The sequence below is a fragment of the Poromitra crassiceps genome (genome assembly GCF_964638095.1).
Source record: "Poromitra crassiceps genome assembly, chromosome: 29".
Taxonomy (NCBI): Eukaryota; Metazoa; Chordata; class Actinopteri; order Beryciformes; family Melamphaidae; genus Poromitra; species Poromitra crassiceps.
The window spans coordinates 11,190,161-11,210,862 of record NC_139641.1 but is presented as its reverse complement, the minus strand read 5'-3'; the positions used below and the strand labels follow the sequence as shown (position 1 = coordinate 11,210,862).

At 43.4% G+C, this 20,702-nt stretch overlaps 1 protein-coding gene across 1 annotated transcript in view; it reads right to left on the bottom strand.

The window, feature by feature from the left end:
• Nucleotides 1–990: 990 nt before the first annotated feature.
• eva1ba (eva-1 homolog Ba (C. elegans)) overlaps nucleotides 991–20,702 on the bottom strand; it is a 31,551-nt gene continuing 11,839 nt past the window's right edge. Inside the window, exons 2-5 of the mRNA XM_083662701.1 lie at nucleotides 9,074–9,248; nucleotides 3,709–3,799; nucleotides 2,512–3,018; nucleotides 991–2,050 (exon numbers count right to left, since the gene is read on the bottom strand). Of these exons, the coding sequence (XP_083518827.1) occupies nucleotides 2,573–3,018; nucleotides 3,709–3,775 (513 nt within the window). The 5' untranslated portion in view covers nucleotides 3,776–3,799; nucleotides 9,074–9,248 and the 3' untranslated portion in view covers nucleotides 991–2,050; nucleotides 2,512–2,572. The remainder of the gene's footprint in view (nucleotides 2,051–2,511; nucleotides 3,019–3,708; nucleotides 3,800–9,073; nucleotides 9,249–20,702) is intronic.

Sequence of the window (20,702 nt, the reverse complement as noted above, 5' to 3'; positions counted from 1 at the left end):
GGCATCCAACATGTTCTTGGCTTTTCTCCTCTCCAAGCAAGACCTCCCTCCCTGCAAAGTTACACCAGACTCACAGCGAGAGCGAGGGACCATCGGATTCAGAATCAGGTTTTTCTGGCTGCCAGGTTGGCCGGAGAAAAGAACATGGACAGAAGCCAATGGCCATATGAGTATATTTCCCCTTTTTGTAGAGCCAAGACTTCATTCGTTAATTTGTAAATCAACAGACTTGACTGGCTTTGTGATTATATCCAGTACAAACACACACCCAATTTGGGCTATTCATTAAGGTTCTGTGAGTCTTCGTTGGCAGCCAAATAATGTCTTAAAAACGTTTCTTTTTCCTCTGAATTATACCAGCCTCTGTGTTATCAGGACATTGAACTCAGATGCCTTTTATATGACCGACTTTGTGAAATCATTGTTCAGACTAGGAGGCCAAATCTGATTTGTGAACTTTAGTGACCTATTAATGATTCTATCCAGATTGGTTTTATGAGTCTGGACGCTCCAAGTCTGATTTGTGTCACTTGTCCCAAACCAAATATGGAGGTCTGGACACACAGATCCGACTTGAACACTTGCCCAAATCAGATTTTGGAAACCAATCAAGATAATGATGATTAATGACTTTAGCAGCAAATCTGATTTGCCTGTAATGTGAACATGGCCTTACTGTCAAAGGGACTATTTAGTTCCAAGACATTTTGTTACCAAACGATCACTTTTAACATGAGGCTCACACAGGACCTTGAGCATGAATGGCAAATAACAAAGTATGACGTTTGCATTAATTATACTACTGGTAAAATGGGGCTTTCTCATTAAAGTCCTATTAAAATAGTAATAAAAAAAAGCATTTTATCCTGATTCTTAATCCATGGCCTGAAGGTATGTGGAAGAAGAGCCCTGTTGTATATTTGTCTGAAGGGTGAGCATCGGGAACAGAAACAACCGTGAATTATTTCAGCTTAGCACTTTAATCTTGTCATTTCCTTTGGTGGATTTATTTCAGAAAACACAGACACTGTCCAGATTGCATCATACTCAAAGCAAAGCATCCAATTTGAAATGTCCTGACATTATTATGTGTAAACTGACCCCCTGCATCTATAGATCATAATGATAACACTTTATAATAACGTTCAAACGACTTACGACTGAACATTATTATAAAGTGTCACCATCATTTCTTGTTAAAGCAATGTAATTTCCTTTAAGACTCCCGAGGGTGTTTTCCTGGAGAAATTACAAGAGCTGCTTTTGAGTTATAGAGACAGTCCGCATGTCTGGGAACGCCCATACAGGCTCTAGGAACGCCCACAATAGACGCTGGGGGCGGGGTCAGGGTGGGGTAAATTCCCCCGTTCTATCCATTCAGCAAAGTTTGAATTTAGCTGCTAGCCCAGCCCAGGCAGACACGATCGGGGATTTAACCACCGCAGTAAACGCACATCTGAGCAGACGTCTTGTGTTCTGCTCTAGAACCCCCAAACCTGTAGTTTAGAGCCGCAGCACCGTCTTTTGGTGAGTCAGCCCATGAGATACATCGGCGGTTTTACCCCACTCGCGCGCCGGCCGTTTAACATTTTGTGGGCGTTCCCAGACATGCGGACTGTCTCTATCCCTTTGTAAACTCAGTGATGATGAGGGAATATCCTCATTGCAAAACACAGGGAATAACTCCCCATTGCAACATACTGTATTTTTGGTCCTTATATTTCTGTCTTTTTAATACAGTACATAAACTTACATTTTTTGTGCTTTTCTCATTAAGCGCCATACATTCTATACTCAACCCACTCACTTCAATCTTCATCAGCTCTCACAGTCATACTGCATCACGACCACATGGACAAAATTAGTCTTTAAGCACCTCGTGGTTTCATTCCATTGAATCAGGGGAAGAAGGCAACAAATGGCTACGTTAAGAAGTGCGACGTCACATAGTTCCGCTCTGACACAAAGAATCAGAGTTAAGTGTCTCAAATGTCCAAGTCTTATGATGAGGCTTCGGGGGGACACTAGACTGAGGTCTGATTCTGAGTATCTCTGTCATGGTGGTCTCACTGGCCAGCCTCCTCTCCCTTCCGTCCGAGGGGTCTGGCGCCGCAGGTCTCCATAACTGGGATAAACCCTCCCCTGCTCTACTCTGCTCTCCCATTGGAGGCATCGGTTTCGGTGGCAGCCGGATGTCCGCTCCCCGCTTAAGAAGCTCTGTCATTGGCTCCGACCATGTCAATCAGAGCGGCTTCCGCGCCCTCCTCCCTGTGTGTCGCTGTAAATAGTCCCCTGCCGCCTCAGTGAAAACAACAACGCTAACTAGCTAGCAAGCTAACGGCAGAAACCTACACGCTAGCTCGTTGCTACACGCTGAAAACGGCAAGTTGGATTGTTTGAAACAATTTTCCAAGGGCACTGCCGCTAAGCGCCGCCCATCGCAATCCCACTATGGAGACCTGCGGCGCCAGACTCCTCGGACGGAAGGGAGAGGAGGCTGGCCAGCGAGACTACTGTCATGGTGGCCGCGGGCAGCACCGGAGCTGGTCCCCGCTTGCAGAACTTGAGCGTGTTAGTAGTAATGCACTCGTCCGATAGTCCCCGTTCCCGTCCCCAGGATATCAGGCTGGCCGTTCCTCCAGATCTCCCGTATGATCCTCTCCCGCTCCTCCAGCCGCTGTGCCCGCTCCAGCTCCTCGGCGGAGGTGAACACGTTCACGCTTAGCGTCCCGTCAGACTGGCTGCTGTGATGGTTGTCCATGGGGATCTCCGTGCTGCTGGGCAAGGGAGCGAGGGGCGTCTCGACCCCTTCGACCCCTTCCTCGTCGTCGTCGTCCTCGCTCTCCTCGTCGTCGTCGTCCTCTCCGCTGATGTCCTTTAAGCGTTTCTTCTCGGGCGTGGGAGGGTCCATGTTGGTGCGGGGTTTACAGGAGATGCGGATGACCAGGAGGCAGAGCGTCAGCACCAGGCCGAAACACACGCCGATCACAAAGTACAGGCCGAAGCTCTCTGGGTTTGCTACAGGAAGGACATGACATTAGATGGAGTTAAAAATTGTCAAAATATCAGAATCAGAATCAGAATCACTTTTATTGCCACAGTATGCAAGTTACATACGAGGAATTTGTCTTAGTGTCTGTATGCAGCATAGTGGTCACATCAATATACAGGGATAAGAAGTAGGAATATAACTAAAGACAATCACAAAGTTGCAAGTGCAATCAAATCGAGTAAATATATACAATATGTACATGAGTGGTGAAGTGTTCTGTGGATGATAAATATGAATTTACGTTGGATTTACATGAGATTTACAGACTGAGTTAAATAGACGTTAAATAGGCAGTGGCAGTTTACATGAATTTACAGTCAGAGTTAAATAAGAGTTTACATTGAATGTACATGAAATTTACAGGCTAAATTAAATAGGCATTAATGTGCAGGGAATTTACATGAATTTACAGTCCCAGTTAGACAGGCATTAAATTAGATATGAGTTCCAGTTTTATGGGGGGGGGGGGGGGGGTTCAGTTGAGTTTAGGAGGAGGTAGTGAGTTTTTGTGTGTGTGTGTGGGGGGGGGGGGGGGGTTGTTGGTGAGGTCCTTGGCGGAGTTAAAAATGGTCCAAATAATGTTGCGCTGAAGGCATTTTGCTATTGTATGTTTGATAGGATGGAATACGTTGATGATGCAGATAGACGTGACTGACCTTTGATGTGTGCATATGCAGCAATGGTGTTGCTCAGGAGGTCCATCTCTTTTTTCTTCACATCCATGCTGAACGTTGGCTTTCTTCACACCTGGACAAACAACAGAAAGACCTCAGCCCTCAGTGCACGTCACCACACGACGTCCCGCTGTCGACACCTTTTGAGGCCGTTTACACCTGGCACTAACATGTGTTTTCTGTGATCAGATTGCAATCAGACTGTGTTTTATCACTTGAAATGCCAGGTGTAAACAGCCCCAAAACGCATTGAAGAAGGATTGCAATCTGAGCGGCCAAACCACCTCCGGAGGTGGTCATGGGATGCATTGTGTACACATTGAACACAAGTGTAAATGCAATGTGTCCTCTCAATCTGGATACAGCAATGCGGATTGAGAGGACAACCATTTCTGCAATCTGATTGCAATCTGATTGCAATCAGATTGCAGAAAATGCATGTTAACGCCAGGTGTAAATGGAATCAGGCTGAAGTGATCAAATACAATCTGATTGCAATCTGATGATCACAGGAAACGCATGTTAGCGCCAGGTGTAAATGGCCTCAATGGCACAACAATCGTCACACATGCTCATGTGTGCCACAGACCGGACAGTTGGTACAAACGACACACGCGGTCCGACCGATGCACTCGCAGGTGCTGCGAGTCCCCTCCTCTCTCTCTGTGGAATGTACTTAAAGTGTTTTTTACGACCACCCTGCTGCCTCCGACGGGGCATTCTGCGCGAGTCTCGCGCGCCAAACCCACTGACCACAGCACTTCTCCGTGTGCCTTTGGGTGGGTGGGATGAGGCCCTCCGACCTTCACAACAAAAGCCCCTCTGTGTCCTGCTTTACTGGCTTCGACTGGGATCATCATCGTAATGCGTTTGGCACATGGCGCGCCGCCGATCCCTCTCTCTCTCTCTCTCTGCACCATGACAGGCCTCTTTAGAGAGGTCAGGGGTCAACTCTCCTAGGAGGCAACAAGGACTCCTTCCTGCGTGATGAGACTCCCAGATCAACTGGTGAAGCCTTAGTGGAAATGTCCATGCGGTGTTCTGTTTACTTTGATCTGTATCATTTAGACCAGAGGTTCTCAAATGTTTTTCAGCCAAGGACCCCTTACAAGATAGAAAATATACCGGGGACCCCCTCATTCTGATTTGTGATTTTGGGCTAAGCTTAATTGTTTCCACGGTAACGTGCTTGACTTTTAATTTGATAGGTTTGTTATTAGAATGTAATCCATGAACCATTTTAGATTTAAAGCATAAACTATTTTCGTTGAACTATGAAGGTTTTACAAAAAAACATTATTTTTTATTTTTTATTACATTACATTTACATTACGTCATTTAGCAGATGCTTTTGTTTTGTCCAAAGCGACTTACAATATCACAATTTGTCAACAGTACAGAAAACCACTATGCAACACAATCAATGACAGCCAAGATATTCTGATAGACTAGCACCATGTAGGAAGTAGTTTGAGAAGGAATAAGTAACATGTAGCAATTTTTTTTTTTTTTTACCTGAAAACTTTTCGCAGACCCCCTGGCAAAGTGCAACGGACCCCTGGGGGTCCGCGGACCCCCATTTGAGAACCACTGGTTTAGACTTTGTGTTCCTGACATTGAGGCTCATCTAGAGAGCAGTCTGAGTCCTTTCCTACTTAGTCTCTCAGTAGCCGGCCATAGATAGATATCTACGTCTGGTGCACAACAACTCTCCAAAAGTGGTTAACGACCACCCCTAAGACCAAAACAAAAATGCGTGACAGACATATGAATCGACCAACCGACCGCGGACGACGTGACACAACTCGTGGGGCGGTACATTATGAATGATGCACCTGAATGCACGCCAGAGTGCTGCGCGGGTCTGATTTTCATGACCCGGCCCCACCCGGCCCCGCGACGTGCAATACCGACCCCGCTCCGCGAGCCCGCACATGTGACCTCTCGGTACCGCCACCCGCCCCGCCCCGCAGACATGAGACCCGCGCCCCGACCCGGAACCGCATAAATATAATAACCGTTAATCTGCAGTGCAAACATTTTGTAGTGACCCTAACAAACCTGCCACCATTTCACACGGGAGGTGAACAGCAGTCTTTCTGGCCGAGACTCTCAGCTAATGTACGTTAGTTAGCTTTTAGCAGCTGCTAGCTGACTAACCAGCTGGATAACTCTGCTATCAGACACTACAGAGTCAGTTGTACAGCAAGCAAAGTGACTTACCAGCTATTTCCAATATGTCCGGTATAATCCATACTGCCTTTATGATCGCTGTTGCCGTAACGTAAATCTACTTTTACAACGTTCAACCTCTCCACTTGTATCCATGTTGTTGCCTGTTGCTATAGGTTGAGGCCACATCTCGTCATAGACGCTGGTTTAGCTGGCTCAGCCTGGCTGGGGGCGGGGTTAGGGTGGGGTAAATTCCCCCGTTCTATCCATTCAGCAAAGTTAGAATTTAGCTGATAGCCCAGCCCAGGCAGACACGATCGGGGATTTAACCACCGCAGTAAACGCACATCTGAGCAGACGTCTTGTGTTCTGCTCTAGAACCCCCAAACCTGTAGTTTAGAGCCGCAGCACCGTCTTTTGGTGAGTCAGCCCATGAGATATATGGGCGGTTTTACCCCACTCGCGCACCAGCCGTTTAACATTTTGTGGGCGTTCCTAGACATGCGGACTGTCTGTATGGTTGTAGTGGAGGCTAACGTTAGCCTACTCCAGTATCTGTCCGACTCGTATTGTCGTGTCTCCAATCAATCACCTTGACCCCACAGCTGAGTTTTGAATGTTTTGTGCAGTCCATATAGCGTCACACAATGCACGGTATGCGCATACTTGAAACGATGCCGGTTATGTAAACAAAGCGGAAAACGTGCGTCAGAAACATTTCTCCTCTTTCCTCTGCCTGAAAAAGTGTATTTTTTAGCCCCACCCCGCGTTTTTTTGCGGGTACCCGGCGGGGCCCCGCGGAACCCCGACCCGGTGCAGGACTCTGATGCACGCAGAGAGCAAGACTTCCCTAAGCCCAGCCAATCAGATTTGATCGCAGGAATTCCTACGACAAAACCCGGAAATACTGACTTGTGATTCAGACCCTCTGTCGGTGGAAGCGTGCGGACATAAGACGTTGGGTTTGACCACGTGAGACATTTCCTACTGGCTTCCTGTCAGTTTAGCTGCATTGTGTTTCTCGACTGTTCCTTAGCCCGGTTGTGACTCCTTAATTTCCGGAGGAAGTCTTTCCTGTGGCTCCATGCCTGGTTCTTTTGACTTTACAGTCTGTTTTTTGTTTTCAGTTACCTATAGGCGAGCCCCTACAGTATGTTACCTCCATGCTACCTCCTCTCTCTGTAGCTTTTGTCTCTATGAGAGACAGGCTGTTTCTAATCTGAGAGACACTTTAGTTGCCACTTTAGTTTATTTGCCAACATGATACACTATACCTAACCTCGCGTCACCAGGCTCTTCTCGGCGAGAAAGAGCCTGGCCTCCGTTCACAAGTGATTTTGTCACCCTGCCTGGTTCCGGCCTAGAGCCCGCCCTAGACAGGAAACAACAGCGGAAATAGCTCGTTAACTTGACAATTACACACAACGATTCAGAAAATAAAACGGCAAACAACAAAACAAAAGATGGACGTACCGAACAAAGTTTTTGAAGAAGTTCTTGTAGAAACATTGCGGATTCACAATCTCACATATTTTAAGCCAATACAGAAGCTTTACTTTTGAAACAAATGGCCAGTTGATGGAATAGTTATAACGCTAGTTGTCTGTCCGCTGTTATCGATAATGGAGGATCGAGTACAACAGTTGAAGCATCTCTGCTGCCTGTGCTGGGAAAGACATGGACATTGATCATAAGATTTCACATGGCGAGTACTCCATTGTCTTTGGCTCTCCAGAAACCTTCCTTGGCAGTTACTAGAAATGTGCTAACGCTACTGTACAACTTGTGTTGTTGTTCTTTTCAGGCTCTAGCTAAAGTAACCTCGCCGCGTCAAGCTAACGGCAACAAAGACGTTTTTGGCGCACTTATTTCTGGTGTTGTTTCCAGTTCCTTGGTTTACGCCCCCATGACAAAAAGCGGGGTGAAAGGTGCCCAGACTACACTATACTATACCAGGATCATATGGTCTTGCTGGGTCTTCCTAAGTTAACCCGAACCCCCCCCCACCTTCATCACATAATAGACTTTCCCTGCTGACTCTGGCTTTTCTCCTCTCCTCTGCTCTGCCATTGTTTTACCAACTCCCACCTCCCACCTCCCTGATGACATCATGGTGTTGCACATGACTCAGGGCCACATAGGGGAGCATTGATGGCCAACTCAAAGAAAGGCGGTGCCTTGAGCCATTCCAGCGTGGACGCATTAGCGTTAGCGCCACTCCCCTTTCCTCTTTTCAACATGTGCTTTGTGTTATGGTGGCCTTATGCTGCGGAGGAAAAAACGCTCAAATCCAAAATGACGAAATGACGACCGACTCAAAAGCAGTTCCCACTCGAAACCTGTGCAGTAAGTCGAACCACATGTCACGATGCCTACACGTGGATCATATGGATATCCCCAAATTGCACAAACCACATGTTTATGTTTTCATTTAGCTCAAAATTGCATCCACTGATAACCTCAGTCTCTGATTTCTAGCGTGATGTGAATACCTCAATGATTTACGCAGCATTTATCATGGCTTATTAGTTGATGAAGCATTGGCCAAAGTTGAAGCATAAAACCACACAAATGTAAACCATATGCAGTAGGGGTGGGGGGGGGGGGAATCAATACACCATAGTATTGCGATATTTTGCCTGACGATATTGTATCGATATTTGGATGCCAAGTATCGATATTTAAAAAAAAAAAAAAAAATTTGCAGGCCATGCCATGCCAGGCCACCGGGCATCTGCCCGAAGCGCCCGATGTTGCAGTCCGCGCCTGCAGTGGCGTATTGAGTCCAGAGAAGCTTAATAATGTAGCCTATGTGGGGCAAAAACAAAACAAAACAAAACAAAAAAACACTGCATGTTTTACTTCCGGTGAGGTCAAGGAAAAGGTAGGAAAAGGAGTTAGACAATATATCGAAATATTCAATATATCGCAATATTCAATATATCGCAATATTCAATATATCGCAATATCAGCGATATCGCAATATCACAATACTATCGTATCGTGACTCAAGTATCGTTTTAGTATCGTATCGTGGGCATCTGGTGATTCCCACCCCTAATATGCAGTATAATGTGGCTCACTGAACGAACATTAAAAACACAGCTAACATCCTCCTGTAAAGCGGAGGTGGACAGGAAGCCTATAGCGGTAAAAGATACGGTACAAATCCTACCACAAAATGACGCTCTGGAAATAAGTCCTTAGTCCCGGCGGGTCATAGTGCGATCAGCTGGTGGGTGAAGGCTGAATCATCGAGCTTCTCTCTCTGTCTCTTTATCTCTCTCTTGCTTTGGATCGGTGCCTGATGTGATCTTTGGTCCTCAAGCTAAACAGTTCATTTGGCCACCCTGAGACAAGAGCAAACACACACAGAGAGAGACACACAGAGAGAGAGGCACACAGAGAGACACACACACATAGAGACACACAGAGAGACACACAGAGAGACACACAGAGAGACGTCAAGCTACATTAGATCCAAACTCACTGATGCATTTGCAATGCAAACAATGACAGGCTTTTTGCAGCCGCCGCAGGATACACGGTCCAGAAAGAGACTGGAGGCTTTCAGCTTTCAGTTCAACTGAATACAAGCAGGGGGAAATATACAGAAACACAGGAATGTTATGAAGGTTATGAACCAGTTGAATATATAGGAGTCCCTTCACACATCTCTACCACCTCAAACCATAACAACCTCCCCACAAGACTATGACAAGGGAGCTGGAAGGTGGGTGCTGAGGGTGCTGCAGCACCCCCTGGTGGCAAGAGATGGGATTTTCGAAATTGTTGGATTTGGCTGTCTTGTGTTTATAACAGCAACAAAATGCATTACAAAACAGTTTGTGCTTCCCAGCTCTAATCTTATTTCATACGCTCTCTCTTCAAAAGTGTTTGATTTTCATCATAATCTGGTTTTCCATAATAATAATAATAATAAGTTCAGTGTCTATGCCTGTGTTGCTGTCTGTCGTAGTGTAAAACGACTAAAGGGAGAGCAGGTGCTTACATGAAAGTGAGTGAGAAAAGGAGAAGATACTGAATAATGACATATAACAGTATAATCCTAATGTTAATTTAAAATTAAATATTCCTCTAAATATGGCTAAAAGTCCAAAAAACTTCTTTGGCAGCACCGACAGTCCCTTCCTTACACCACCCCCAACCTAAAACTACTTCCAGCGGCACTGGACTATGACCAAAACCAAAAGGTCTGCATCTAGCTGGACGTTAGTGCTTTCCAATGCCAGGTGGGGATAGAGCAGGGCTGTGAAAATTGCTGTGTTGTGAAGTTTTCTCACTTCTCTCTCCCCTGTTTGGGGAAAACGCTCCCCCAGCCAGCCAGCGCCCAGTTGTTTTAGCAGAGCCTCTATGCTTTCCAGTGCAGATTTGGATCTTGCTGACTCTTGGCAGATCCTATGTACACTACCAGTGCATGACCGAGAGGGCAGCCCGGGCGACAGAGCGATCGCTATGGCAACCAGCTTTCCAGGCCACCCCCCCTCAGTCCCCACACGGGAGAGCGAGACGATGGGCCTTTTGTTTCTGGCCCCCCCCCCCTCCGTCTGGATGGGTCAACGCACTTCCTGTTCCTGTCTTCCTGTTGCGCTTCCTTCCTTCCTTTTCAATTATGGAGAAGGTCGTCACCCCCCCTCCCACAGGGGTCCACCCCCCCCCCTCCCCCCGCAGGGGTCCCCCCCCCCCTCTCCCACAGCCCCCCCCCCCCCCCCCCCCCCCCCCCCTCCTATTGGAGTCTATTCAACATTATCCAAGCAGAACTAGAGGACATTGGCTCTCAACAGTGTTGGGCAAGTTACTTTCAAAATGTAATGTACTACATATTACTAGTTACTTTCATTTGAAAGTAATAAGTTACTTTACAATATTACTGTCTGTGTAGAGTAACTCGTTACTTATTACACTACTTTTGCATTACTTTCACCAAAACAACAGCAGCAGCAGAATGACATCGCTGCCCCGGAACCATCCCGAAAAATAATTTCAACCGTCTTGAAGTCAGTGTAAACCGTGCAAAATTCTAAATGTTATCCTTTTCCTTTGTTATTGTCATCTATAGTGGTTATTTGCATAAAAACACACAATATATGCTTTGATTTGAAAAAGAAATCTATTTGTACTGTGACTTGTGTTACTTGACAAAGTAACTGGTATGATATTACTGAAATCATATTGGTAATAAGTTATATTACCGAGTTACTGCTAAAAGTAATATGTTACTTTTGTAATGAGTTACGCCCCAACACTGGCTCTCATTGAGATACTTTGTTTTTGTCTCAAGGATACTAAAGATGGCTACAGTTGTTCTCCAAGACAAGGTCAAGATTGGACACCTACTAACTAACTGAGCTACTAACTACGACAAACTGCTAACTGAACTTCTCGCACACTGGAATGTGGTGAACCTGAGCTTCTCCAGGACTCAGGCATCTGTTACTGCTGCTTAATGACAACTGCTGAGGCTTTTTAAAGCCTATCTAAACACTCATTATTCTGCCCTGTTGTTTTGTTGTGTTTTTGTTTTTAGCCCGAGGAGGAAATTATTAGCAGACCTTCTCCTCCTTCTCCTACGTACACTCCCATGACTCAACTCAGTCATTTTCTCCAACTGATCCAAGTTGCTTTGTTATTGCAGATGTAGCCTCGCACAAAAGATCTCTCTTACTTACTCTAACTTACTCCCTATTTTCTTGTGTGATATGCCTAGGGCCTAGGCATATCACACAAGAAAATAGCAAATTTCAATTCCAAAATTTGGTCAAACTGCATCTCTTAAAAAGAAATGTGGACAATTCTTAAAGATAGATTATAGCTATGATGTGATGTGTGTATTATGGATTATGGATAGTGTGTGAATTTTGATTGATTTTTTTTTTTTTTTTTAACTATGAATGAAAATGCTCGATTATATAATTGATCTGCTAGGAGCTTTTGTCTTGTTTGTATGTGCGTTTTGTATGCTTTTAGGTTGTTTTTTGTTTTGTAAGGTTACATCATGTATGTTTAAGTGTATGTTTGTGTGTTATGATGTAAGTATGTACTGTATGTAGATTGCATTGTTACCATGTACAATCTTTGTTGGTGGACCCCAGGAAGAATAGTTGCAGCTTTGCTGTAGCTAATGGGGATCCAAATAAACTTGAAACTTGAAACAATGCATGCTATAGAGACAGTCCGCATGTCTGGGAACGCCCACAAAATGTTAAACGGCTGGCGCGTGAGTGGGGTAAAACCGCCCATATATCTCATGGGCTGACTCACCAAAAGACGGTGCTGCGGCTCTAAACTACAGGTTTGGGGGTTCTAGAGCAGAACACAAGACGTCTGCTCAGATGTGCGTTTACTGCGGTGGTTAAATCCCCGATCGTGTCTGCCTGGGCTGCGCTATCAGCTAAATTCTAACTTCGCTGAATGGATAGAACGGGGGTTTTTACCCCACCCTGACCCTGCCCCCAGCCAGGCTGAGCCAGCTAAACCAGCGTCTATGACGAGACGTGGCCTCAACCTATAGCACCAAGGGATATTTGGATCCCTCATTGCTCACATTGTTTTTGCCCAACCATAGTTTGCTCAAAGCTTGAGCTTCATGATACACTGGTTGGTAGATATTTTGAATAAGAACCACAAGAGTTCTCCCATTAGGATCCTGGCATAATGAAACCATACTGACTTCTAGGGGTGTAATGATTCATCTCTATAGCATCGATGATGTATCAATTTATATTCCTAATTCCCTACGATCCAGCTACATCGATTAGACTACTATTCCAACTACTTAGTGTATCGATCTAAAATCAATTTGCAATGCAAATAATCTATTATATTGATCCTAAGAATTTGCGCCTTGTATTTAGCATGACAAACATAATGTGGATTAGGCCTGCACGATATGAGGAAAATCTGCGATGTGCGATAACATTGTTCAATATAGCCATGACGATACGACTTGCGATAAATAAACAAATATTAAAGTATGCATTAGCTATACAGTTCCTATGTCTTTCTGCTTTAATAATGCTAACATAGACCCCAAACATAGCCTGTGCCCACTGAATAAAGAAATGAAATACACACTGACTCTAGCTGAAACTACACACAGCGTGTTTGGGCTTTGGCAGAGGGGCGGAGCGCACTGTTGCAAGGGAAAGGTGTACGCTGGATTTACAACACAAGACAAAATGATCAGATGCTGACTGAGTGGGAATGCATGACGCATGTGAATAGAACCACTTTTGTGATTCATTGCGTTTCAGGCAGTCTTTGCGATGTGTTTATTGTGCATGTTCATATTGCGATGACGATGAAAATACGATTAATTCTGCAGCCCTAATGTGGATGCATTTTTCGCACTTCACACAGAATGAATAGAGGCCTTGCACTGAATGTTTGTGTAGAGAAAGTTCTCTTTCTCGCTGCCTGTAATAGCAATCTTTTTTTGTATCTGGCAATGGAACAGACGATGGTTGTTGCTATGTGTTGATATGAGAAATATACAAACAAAAACATAATAAGTCACAAGTCACAGTAGAATAGTAATATCATGCTCTTCCAGCGTTTTACCTACTCTACCACTGCATAGAAGTGAGGCATTTTCTTTTGAAAGTGGTTACCAATGGTTACAGGCAGTCATACTGGAATGTAAGGCCTCTATTTTTGGCACACAAAAAAGTGACTGTAGGCTATTGATTTCAAGTAATTGAATCGAATCGAATCATATCGTATCACTCTAAATGAGCCAATATCGTCTTTGTATCGTATCGCAACCACATATCGTGATATGTATATCGCATCGTTGTTAAAATGTATCGTTAAATATTGACATTACTGATTTAAAAAGACGGCATCTCAATCGGAAACAAAAGTCATCTCTAACTTCCTACATCAAAGTGGACGAGATTCTAGCTACACCCAGGAAAGCCAGGTGCCTTTATGGAAAACAAAGAAACTATAAGAAATGGGGATATAATAGAATAGAATAGCATAGCATAGCATAGCATAGAATAGAATAGCATAGAATAGATAGCATAGAATAGAATAGAATAGCATAGAATAGCATAGCATAGCATATAATAGCATAGCATAGCATAGAATAGAATAGCATAGAATAGAATAGAATAGCATAGAATAGAATAGAATAGAATAGCATAGCATAGCATATAATAGCATAGCATAGAATAGAATAGAATAGAATAGCATAGCATAGCATATAATAGCATAGCATAGAATAGAATAGAATAGAATAGAATAGAATAGAATAGCATAGCATATAGCATAGCATAGCATAGAATAGCATAGAATAGAATAGAATAGCATAGCATAGCATAGCATAGCATAGATTAGCATACAATAGAATAGAATAGCATAGCATAGAATAGAATAGAATAGAATAGAATAGAATAGAATATAACTTTATTGTCCACCGCAATGGAAATTTGCCTTTGGCTTCACAGGTTGGTTAAATTATGACTCCATACAACAAATGAAACACAATACAACACACAAAAATCAATCGACACAGCCAATAATATCAAAACCTGTGAGCATGAATGTATGAGTCATTTATAGCTGTTTATACAAGCTGTCATCAATGCCTGTCATGTAGAGAGGAAAACGTGGAGCTTGTTCAGGTCATCCTAAGAGTCAGAGCTAAGGAGACAAGACAGCTGCAATGAACATTTCCAGTCATCTGTCAGCTTTTACCTACAAGTGTAAACGTGCCACAGCACGTGTCCGTCCTCATGCCAGCTCTGCGTTAACTGTGACGTTAATGTGTAGTTATTGTCTCGTCCCTTCTAGCTTATCATTTGCTAGTTGCTGACCTCATATCCTGAGGTCAAAGAATCTGACCTGGCATCTGCCTCCTGCGTCCTCGTAGCGTCCCGACTATTACATAGTCAAATAACACATCCTGACATGAATTCAGCTGTGAAGGAAAAGTATGTCTAAATCTCTTTATTTCACATTATACCAGATAAACACAATTGTTAAAATAAGCGTCTTTGAGTTCTTAAAAAGTGCTACATAAATTCAATGTATTAGTATTAGTATTATTATTATTATTATTATTATTATTATTATTATTATTATTATTATTGAGTATTATTATATGATGATGATGATGACGATGATGATGATGATATTGTTTTCTAATGGGTTGCCACGGTGAAGTAGGGTGGAGCTTACGAGGTTATCCCCGTTTGGAAGGCTTAAAGGAAAGATTTGGGAGTTAGGGCTGTTACAGAGAGAACTGCCTCTACCACTGCTCGTTATTATGATTAGGATGTATTAAGTTATGCCTATAGCCTTAGGCTTAACTAGCAACATTAGCTCTCACCATTAGCATTCCCCAAACCTAATCTTACAGTCTGTCCCTATACGTGACATGCAGTTTCCTTCATTGTGTAACTCACTGCGTGGGTAAGGGCGATCTGCTAAGCCACGACCTGGACAAATGGATTGTGTATTTTCCCCTTTGCTAATGGACTTTGTCAAGTGTTGTCTTCCAGGTGCTGTGTGCAGTGTTGGGGAGTAGTGAACTCCGAAACATATGGCACTTCTTGACATTATGCACTGTGCCTTCTGCAATTATTTTTATTTATTTTTTGTATTATGACTTTTTATTCGTTTTCTACTTCTTGCACCATGAATGATGTCCTAGCCCATATAATGTATATAGTATTGTTTGTATTTGTATTTTCTGCTGTGTGATGCCTTGATTGTAAAGTGTTTCGAGACCATGTCTCATGGTGATTTTACACTTTAAATAAAGTTGAATTGAATTGAATTGAATTGAATTGAACTACATGTAGTTGAACTACATAGTTGAACTATATTTTGCAGTAGCTTGCTGGTAGTTCAACTACATTCAGTGAGCCAAGTAGTTAAACTACTTTTCGGTAATTTTTCTGTAGTTTAACTACTCAAACTACAAACTACAATTTTGGGCAATAAAATTAAAGGAATATACATATTTATTTGATTTTACCATAACTGTTGAACCAGAACCCCCTTTGACAGGACTGCATCTTTTTCTTTCACCGTGATCGCTTTGAAGGCAGCATAGACCATGAAGGCAGCGATGATCCCACTAACGTTAGTACTTCTTGACACAAAGCCAACGCTGCCTCTGATTGGCTTGCCCTGATATTCTTACCCTAACCTTTAACCAATCATAGTCAAGTCTTTACTGTTTATTTGTCTGATAAAACAAAACCCAGAAGAACCCAGATTTGTTTACAACAAAAATATAACATTGAATCTATTGGGTGTCAATAAACTCAATTGTGTAGTAAAATTATAACTCTAACTTAATAAAAACCAATACAACTAGAAGTTAAAAGTATTAGAACAGATTTATTTACAAAAACTCTGTGCTCTGTGGTTCAACCCCTATCCCATCCTGACTTAGGGGACTGACCCCAAACTTCCCCCACTCACATGCTTTTAGCTTGCTTAGAAGTCCTATGATAGAGAGCAGCTTGATGCAAATAGCACCCCCTACGTCTAGGGGGAGGTATTGCAACTTCTAAATTATCTCCACAATTGAAAGGCATATTTCTGCTGGCATTATTATTTTTCTAGGCTGTTATATTTTATTCCATATACAGTACATGCACATTGTCAATTGAATGTTTTTTTTCTTCACAAAGTACTTTGAACTACTTTTTCTGCGTAGCTTGTAGTTTCCTAAACTACATTTCTCGCAGGGTAGCTTTGCTGTAGTAGTCCATGGTGAAGTAGTAGTTGGTAGCTTCCTAAGCTATGCTTTCAAAGTAGCTTCCCCAACACTGGGTGTGTGTCTAGATTAACTGCAATGGACACAGAGAGTGGAGGCTGGTGGACCACGAGGAGAACGGGTTGGCCGGAGAGCTGCGCTCAGATTGACGGCTTACATTAGCAGGTAAGCTAGCGTGGCTACATTAGCAGGTAAGCTAGTGTGGCTACATTAGCAGGTAAGCTAGCTAGCAGGTAAGCTAGCGTGGCTACATTAGCAGATAAGCTAGCATGGCTACATTAGCAGGTAAGCTAGCGTGGCTACATTAGCAGGTACATTAGCAAACGATGAAGAGTGCAAGTACAGTATCTTTAAATTCATCCCAGACTCTGTCAGTCTACGACGATGAGTTATTTATGTACGGCCAAAGCAGCAATTCTAATCTAACTGATGCTAACATAAACACAGTATGGTGTCATGTGGCCTGGGAAGAGATCTATTTCTGACTGAGTATTGTTTGCTTGGGTTTGGCCGAAGGAGCTGGGTGGTGGAAGAAAAAACCCCAAACTATCACGTTGTGCGATATTTCTGTTGTCATCCACTTGAAGAAGACCACAATGGCCCCTTCCTGCCCATGAGGTTAGTTCCCTTTCCGCAAGGAAGGACAGTCTTAGATTGGCGCGCAGGCCAACGCCTTGCTTCCAGTGCAGATCTCCATTGTCTGGGACCGGCATGCTGTTAGTATGAGTAAGTAGGAACGGATGATTGAGCCGTCTGCTGTCTGTGGGCACGCGGAGGGCAGTCGGGTGATTTATCAACCGCGGACTGACAGGAGCAGCAGACCTCCGAGGCAAAAAAGTTACCACTGTTTGTCACTGAACGAAGCCCTTTTTCCCCCAGATACTTGTTCACCAGTAATAAATGTTTCATAAACCATCCAACCACACTCGTCTTCCACCATGAAGAAATCAAGCCATATTTGAATTATAGGGATGAAGATGAAAACGTCTGATGACACGATTCAGCAGGCGGGCCACATTTCCTCATTATAATGACACACGTCGAACCACAGAGGGGAAAGGAATATTTTTGATACCTAGAATTTCTGTGCGGCCGCAGAAATGCTGGCACAATGGAACGGGCGTTCTGCGTGGTTTGCCGTGTGGACAGGGCTTCTTCACAGAAATGAAAATAGCCAGATTCGAATTTAAATCACGTTTCATTGTGTTTTTTTTTATAAATACAAATCCACCGCAGGGAGATCACAGAAGCTGTCACTAGAATTAAGAAGAATTTATGGCGTCGATCAAATTGGCCCGGCCTTGATAGTCTTCATTAGAAGGTTCCTCCTTTGATTTTTGTGGCTGCTACTGAGAAAAGAAAAGAAAAAGAGCCGTCTGGACGTAATGATGCGTGGCATCAAACAAACCAATCTGGGTCATTTATTCACTATTTTCAGCTTGCGGAGTTCATTCGAAAGCTCAACATGTGCGTCTTGAATAAATAAATTTAGACTGAATTTGAGCGGTGTTGGCTGAGCTATTCTCTTTCTCACAAAGAAATTCTTTCCTTGACATTCCCTCAGTAGCCGAGTAAAAGGTTAATAGCTACTTACTTTACTTTACTTTACTTCACTTTATTTCATTTGGCAGACGCCTTTCTCCAAAGCGATGTACAGAGGGATCAAAAACAAGCATAGATCATGTAACATACATAGTGGAAAGCAGAGATAATGAAAAAGATACAGAAAATAAAGAAACAAAAACACTTCCAAAACTTCCAAATACTTCCAAGGTGCCAAATGTTTGGAACTCCAATGAATCTGAATGTGTATCACAGAAGTATCTTTTGGATGTCTCTTTCCGAACTCTAAAGTTTAATTTAAATGAGGTGAACAAGCAGTTAACCAGACACCTGTAATCAAGCCAGAGAACAAGCAGTTAACCAGACACCTGTAATCAAGCCAGAGAACAAGCAGTTAACCAGACACCTGTAATCAAGCCAGAGAACACTCTAACAAGCAGTTAACCAGACACCTGTAATCAAGCCAGAGAACAAGCAGTTAACCAGACACCTGTAATCAAGCCAGAGAACACTCTAACAAGCAGTTAACCAGACACCTGTAATCAAGCCAGAGAACACTCTAACAAGCAGTTAACCAGACACCTGTAATCAAGCCAGAGAACAAGCAGTTAACCAGACACCTGTAATCAAGCCAGAGAACACTCTAACAAGCAGTTAACCAGACACCTGTAATCAAGCCAGAGAACACTCTAACAAGCAGTTAACCAGACACCTGTAATCAAGCCAGAGAACACTCTAACAAGCAGTTAACCAGACACCTGTAATCAAGCCAGAGAACACTCTAACAAGCAGTTAACCAGACACCTGTAATCAAGCCAGAGAACAAGCAGTTAACCAGACACCTGTAATCAAGCCAGAGAACACTCTAACAAGCAGTTAACCAGACACCTGTAATCAAGCCAGAGAACACTCTAACAAGCAGTTAACCAGACACCTGTAATCAAGCCAGAGAACACTCTAACAAGCAGTTAACCAGACACCTGTAATCAAGCCAGAGAACACTCTAACAAGCAGTTAACCAGACACCTGTAATCAAGCCAGAGAACAAGCAGTTAACCAGACACCTGTAATCAAGCCAGAGAACAAGCAGTTAACCAGACACCATCAAGCCAGAGAACACTCTAACAAGCAGTTAACCAGACACCTGTAATCAAGCCAGAGAACAAGCAGTTAACCATACACCTGTAATCAAGCCAGAGAACACTCTAACAAGCAGTTAACCAGACACCTGTAATCAAGCCAGAGAACAAGCAGTTAACCAGACACCTGTAATCAAGCCAGAGAACAAGCAGTTAACCATACACCTGTAATCAAGCCAGAGAACACTCTCCAAGGCTTCCAGCCAATTGAAATCACCTGACCACCAAACCAGCCAAGCAACTAACCCCCCGAAAAACCTCTTAATGGAACTTCAAGCTCTCCCCAATCCCACAGAGGTCCAGGCGGTTACTTTTCACTCTAAAAGCTAATTTCTCATGTAAGGCACAGCTAGCTTTCTTGCCAGGCATGAAGGCTGCAAAGGACATTTTTGGAGGGGGGAGAAGAAGCATTTCTTCCTTGTTACGCTTGACATGAGATCTTGGACATCAAGCTGGGCTCACTGTGAGGGCTGTTTCCCCTTTGTCAAGGCCTGCCAGAGAGACTGTGACTGAGGAGATAGTTGTTGCGTGTGGAAACTGCAGCAGACATGTGGTTGCCATCAGAGCAGGGACACGGTACACCGGGGTGAAGTTGACCCCAGACCAGGTTCAAATAGTGGTTCCAAATAGTTTGATGATGTTTTATCCAGATCAGTGTGATGGACTCCAACAATTTGAAACAGTCACACAGGATTTTGAGTCTACTTAGGAGACTTTCCTGTGACTGACAACTTCCCTACGTTGAATTTGTCCTGATGTGATAAACCCCACCCATCTAATACTCCACTCAGGTAAAACAAGTTTTTACCTTTAGTTGAGGTGTTTCTCTTGTATTTTTCTCCCCAAACTTAGTAAGCCGATCTGGGGGAGAGCCGTAAACTAGCACTTGCTTCCTCCGATATATGTGCAGTGAAGTCACCAGCCACTTCTTTTCACCTGACAGTGAGGAGTTTCAACAGCAGGATGTAGTGCATTAGGAGGACCATGCTATTAGGACTGTGAATCTTCACTGGCCTCACGATTCAATTTGATTACGATTCAGAGGGCTACGACTCCATTATGATTACGATTATCGATGCATCTGCAATCGATCCATCACTTTTTCCCCAATACATGATTTAATTTTTCTCACTTTCTTTTTCTCACTGGCTACTTTTAAAATAAAAGTGCATTTGGAATTGCATTGTATTATGATCCAAATAAACAACTGCATGTACTTCCATTATATTTTATTCGATTATTGAAAAAAAAAATATATATATATAATCGATTTTTGACATTTGTGAATCGATGCAGAATCTTGCACGTCCACATCGCGATGCATCTTATAATCGATTATTTTTGAC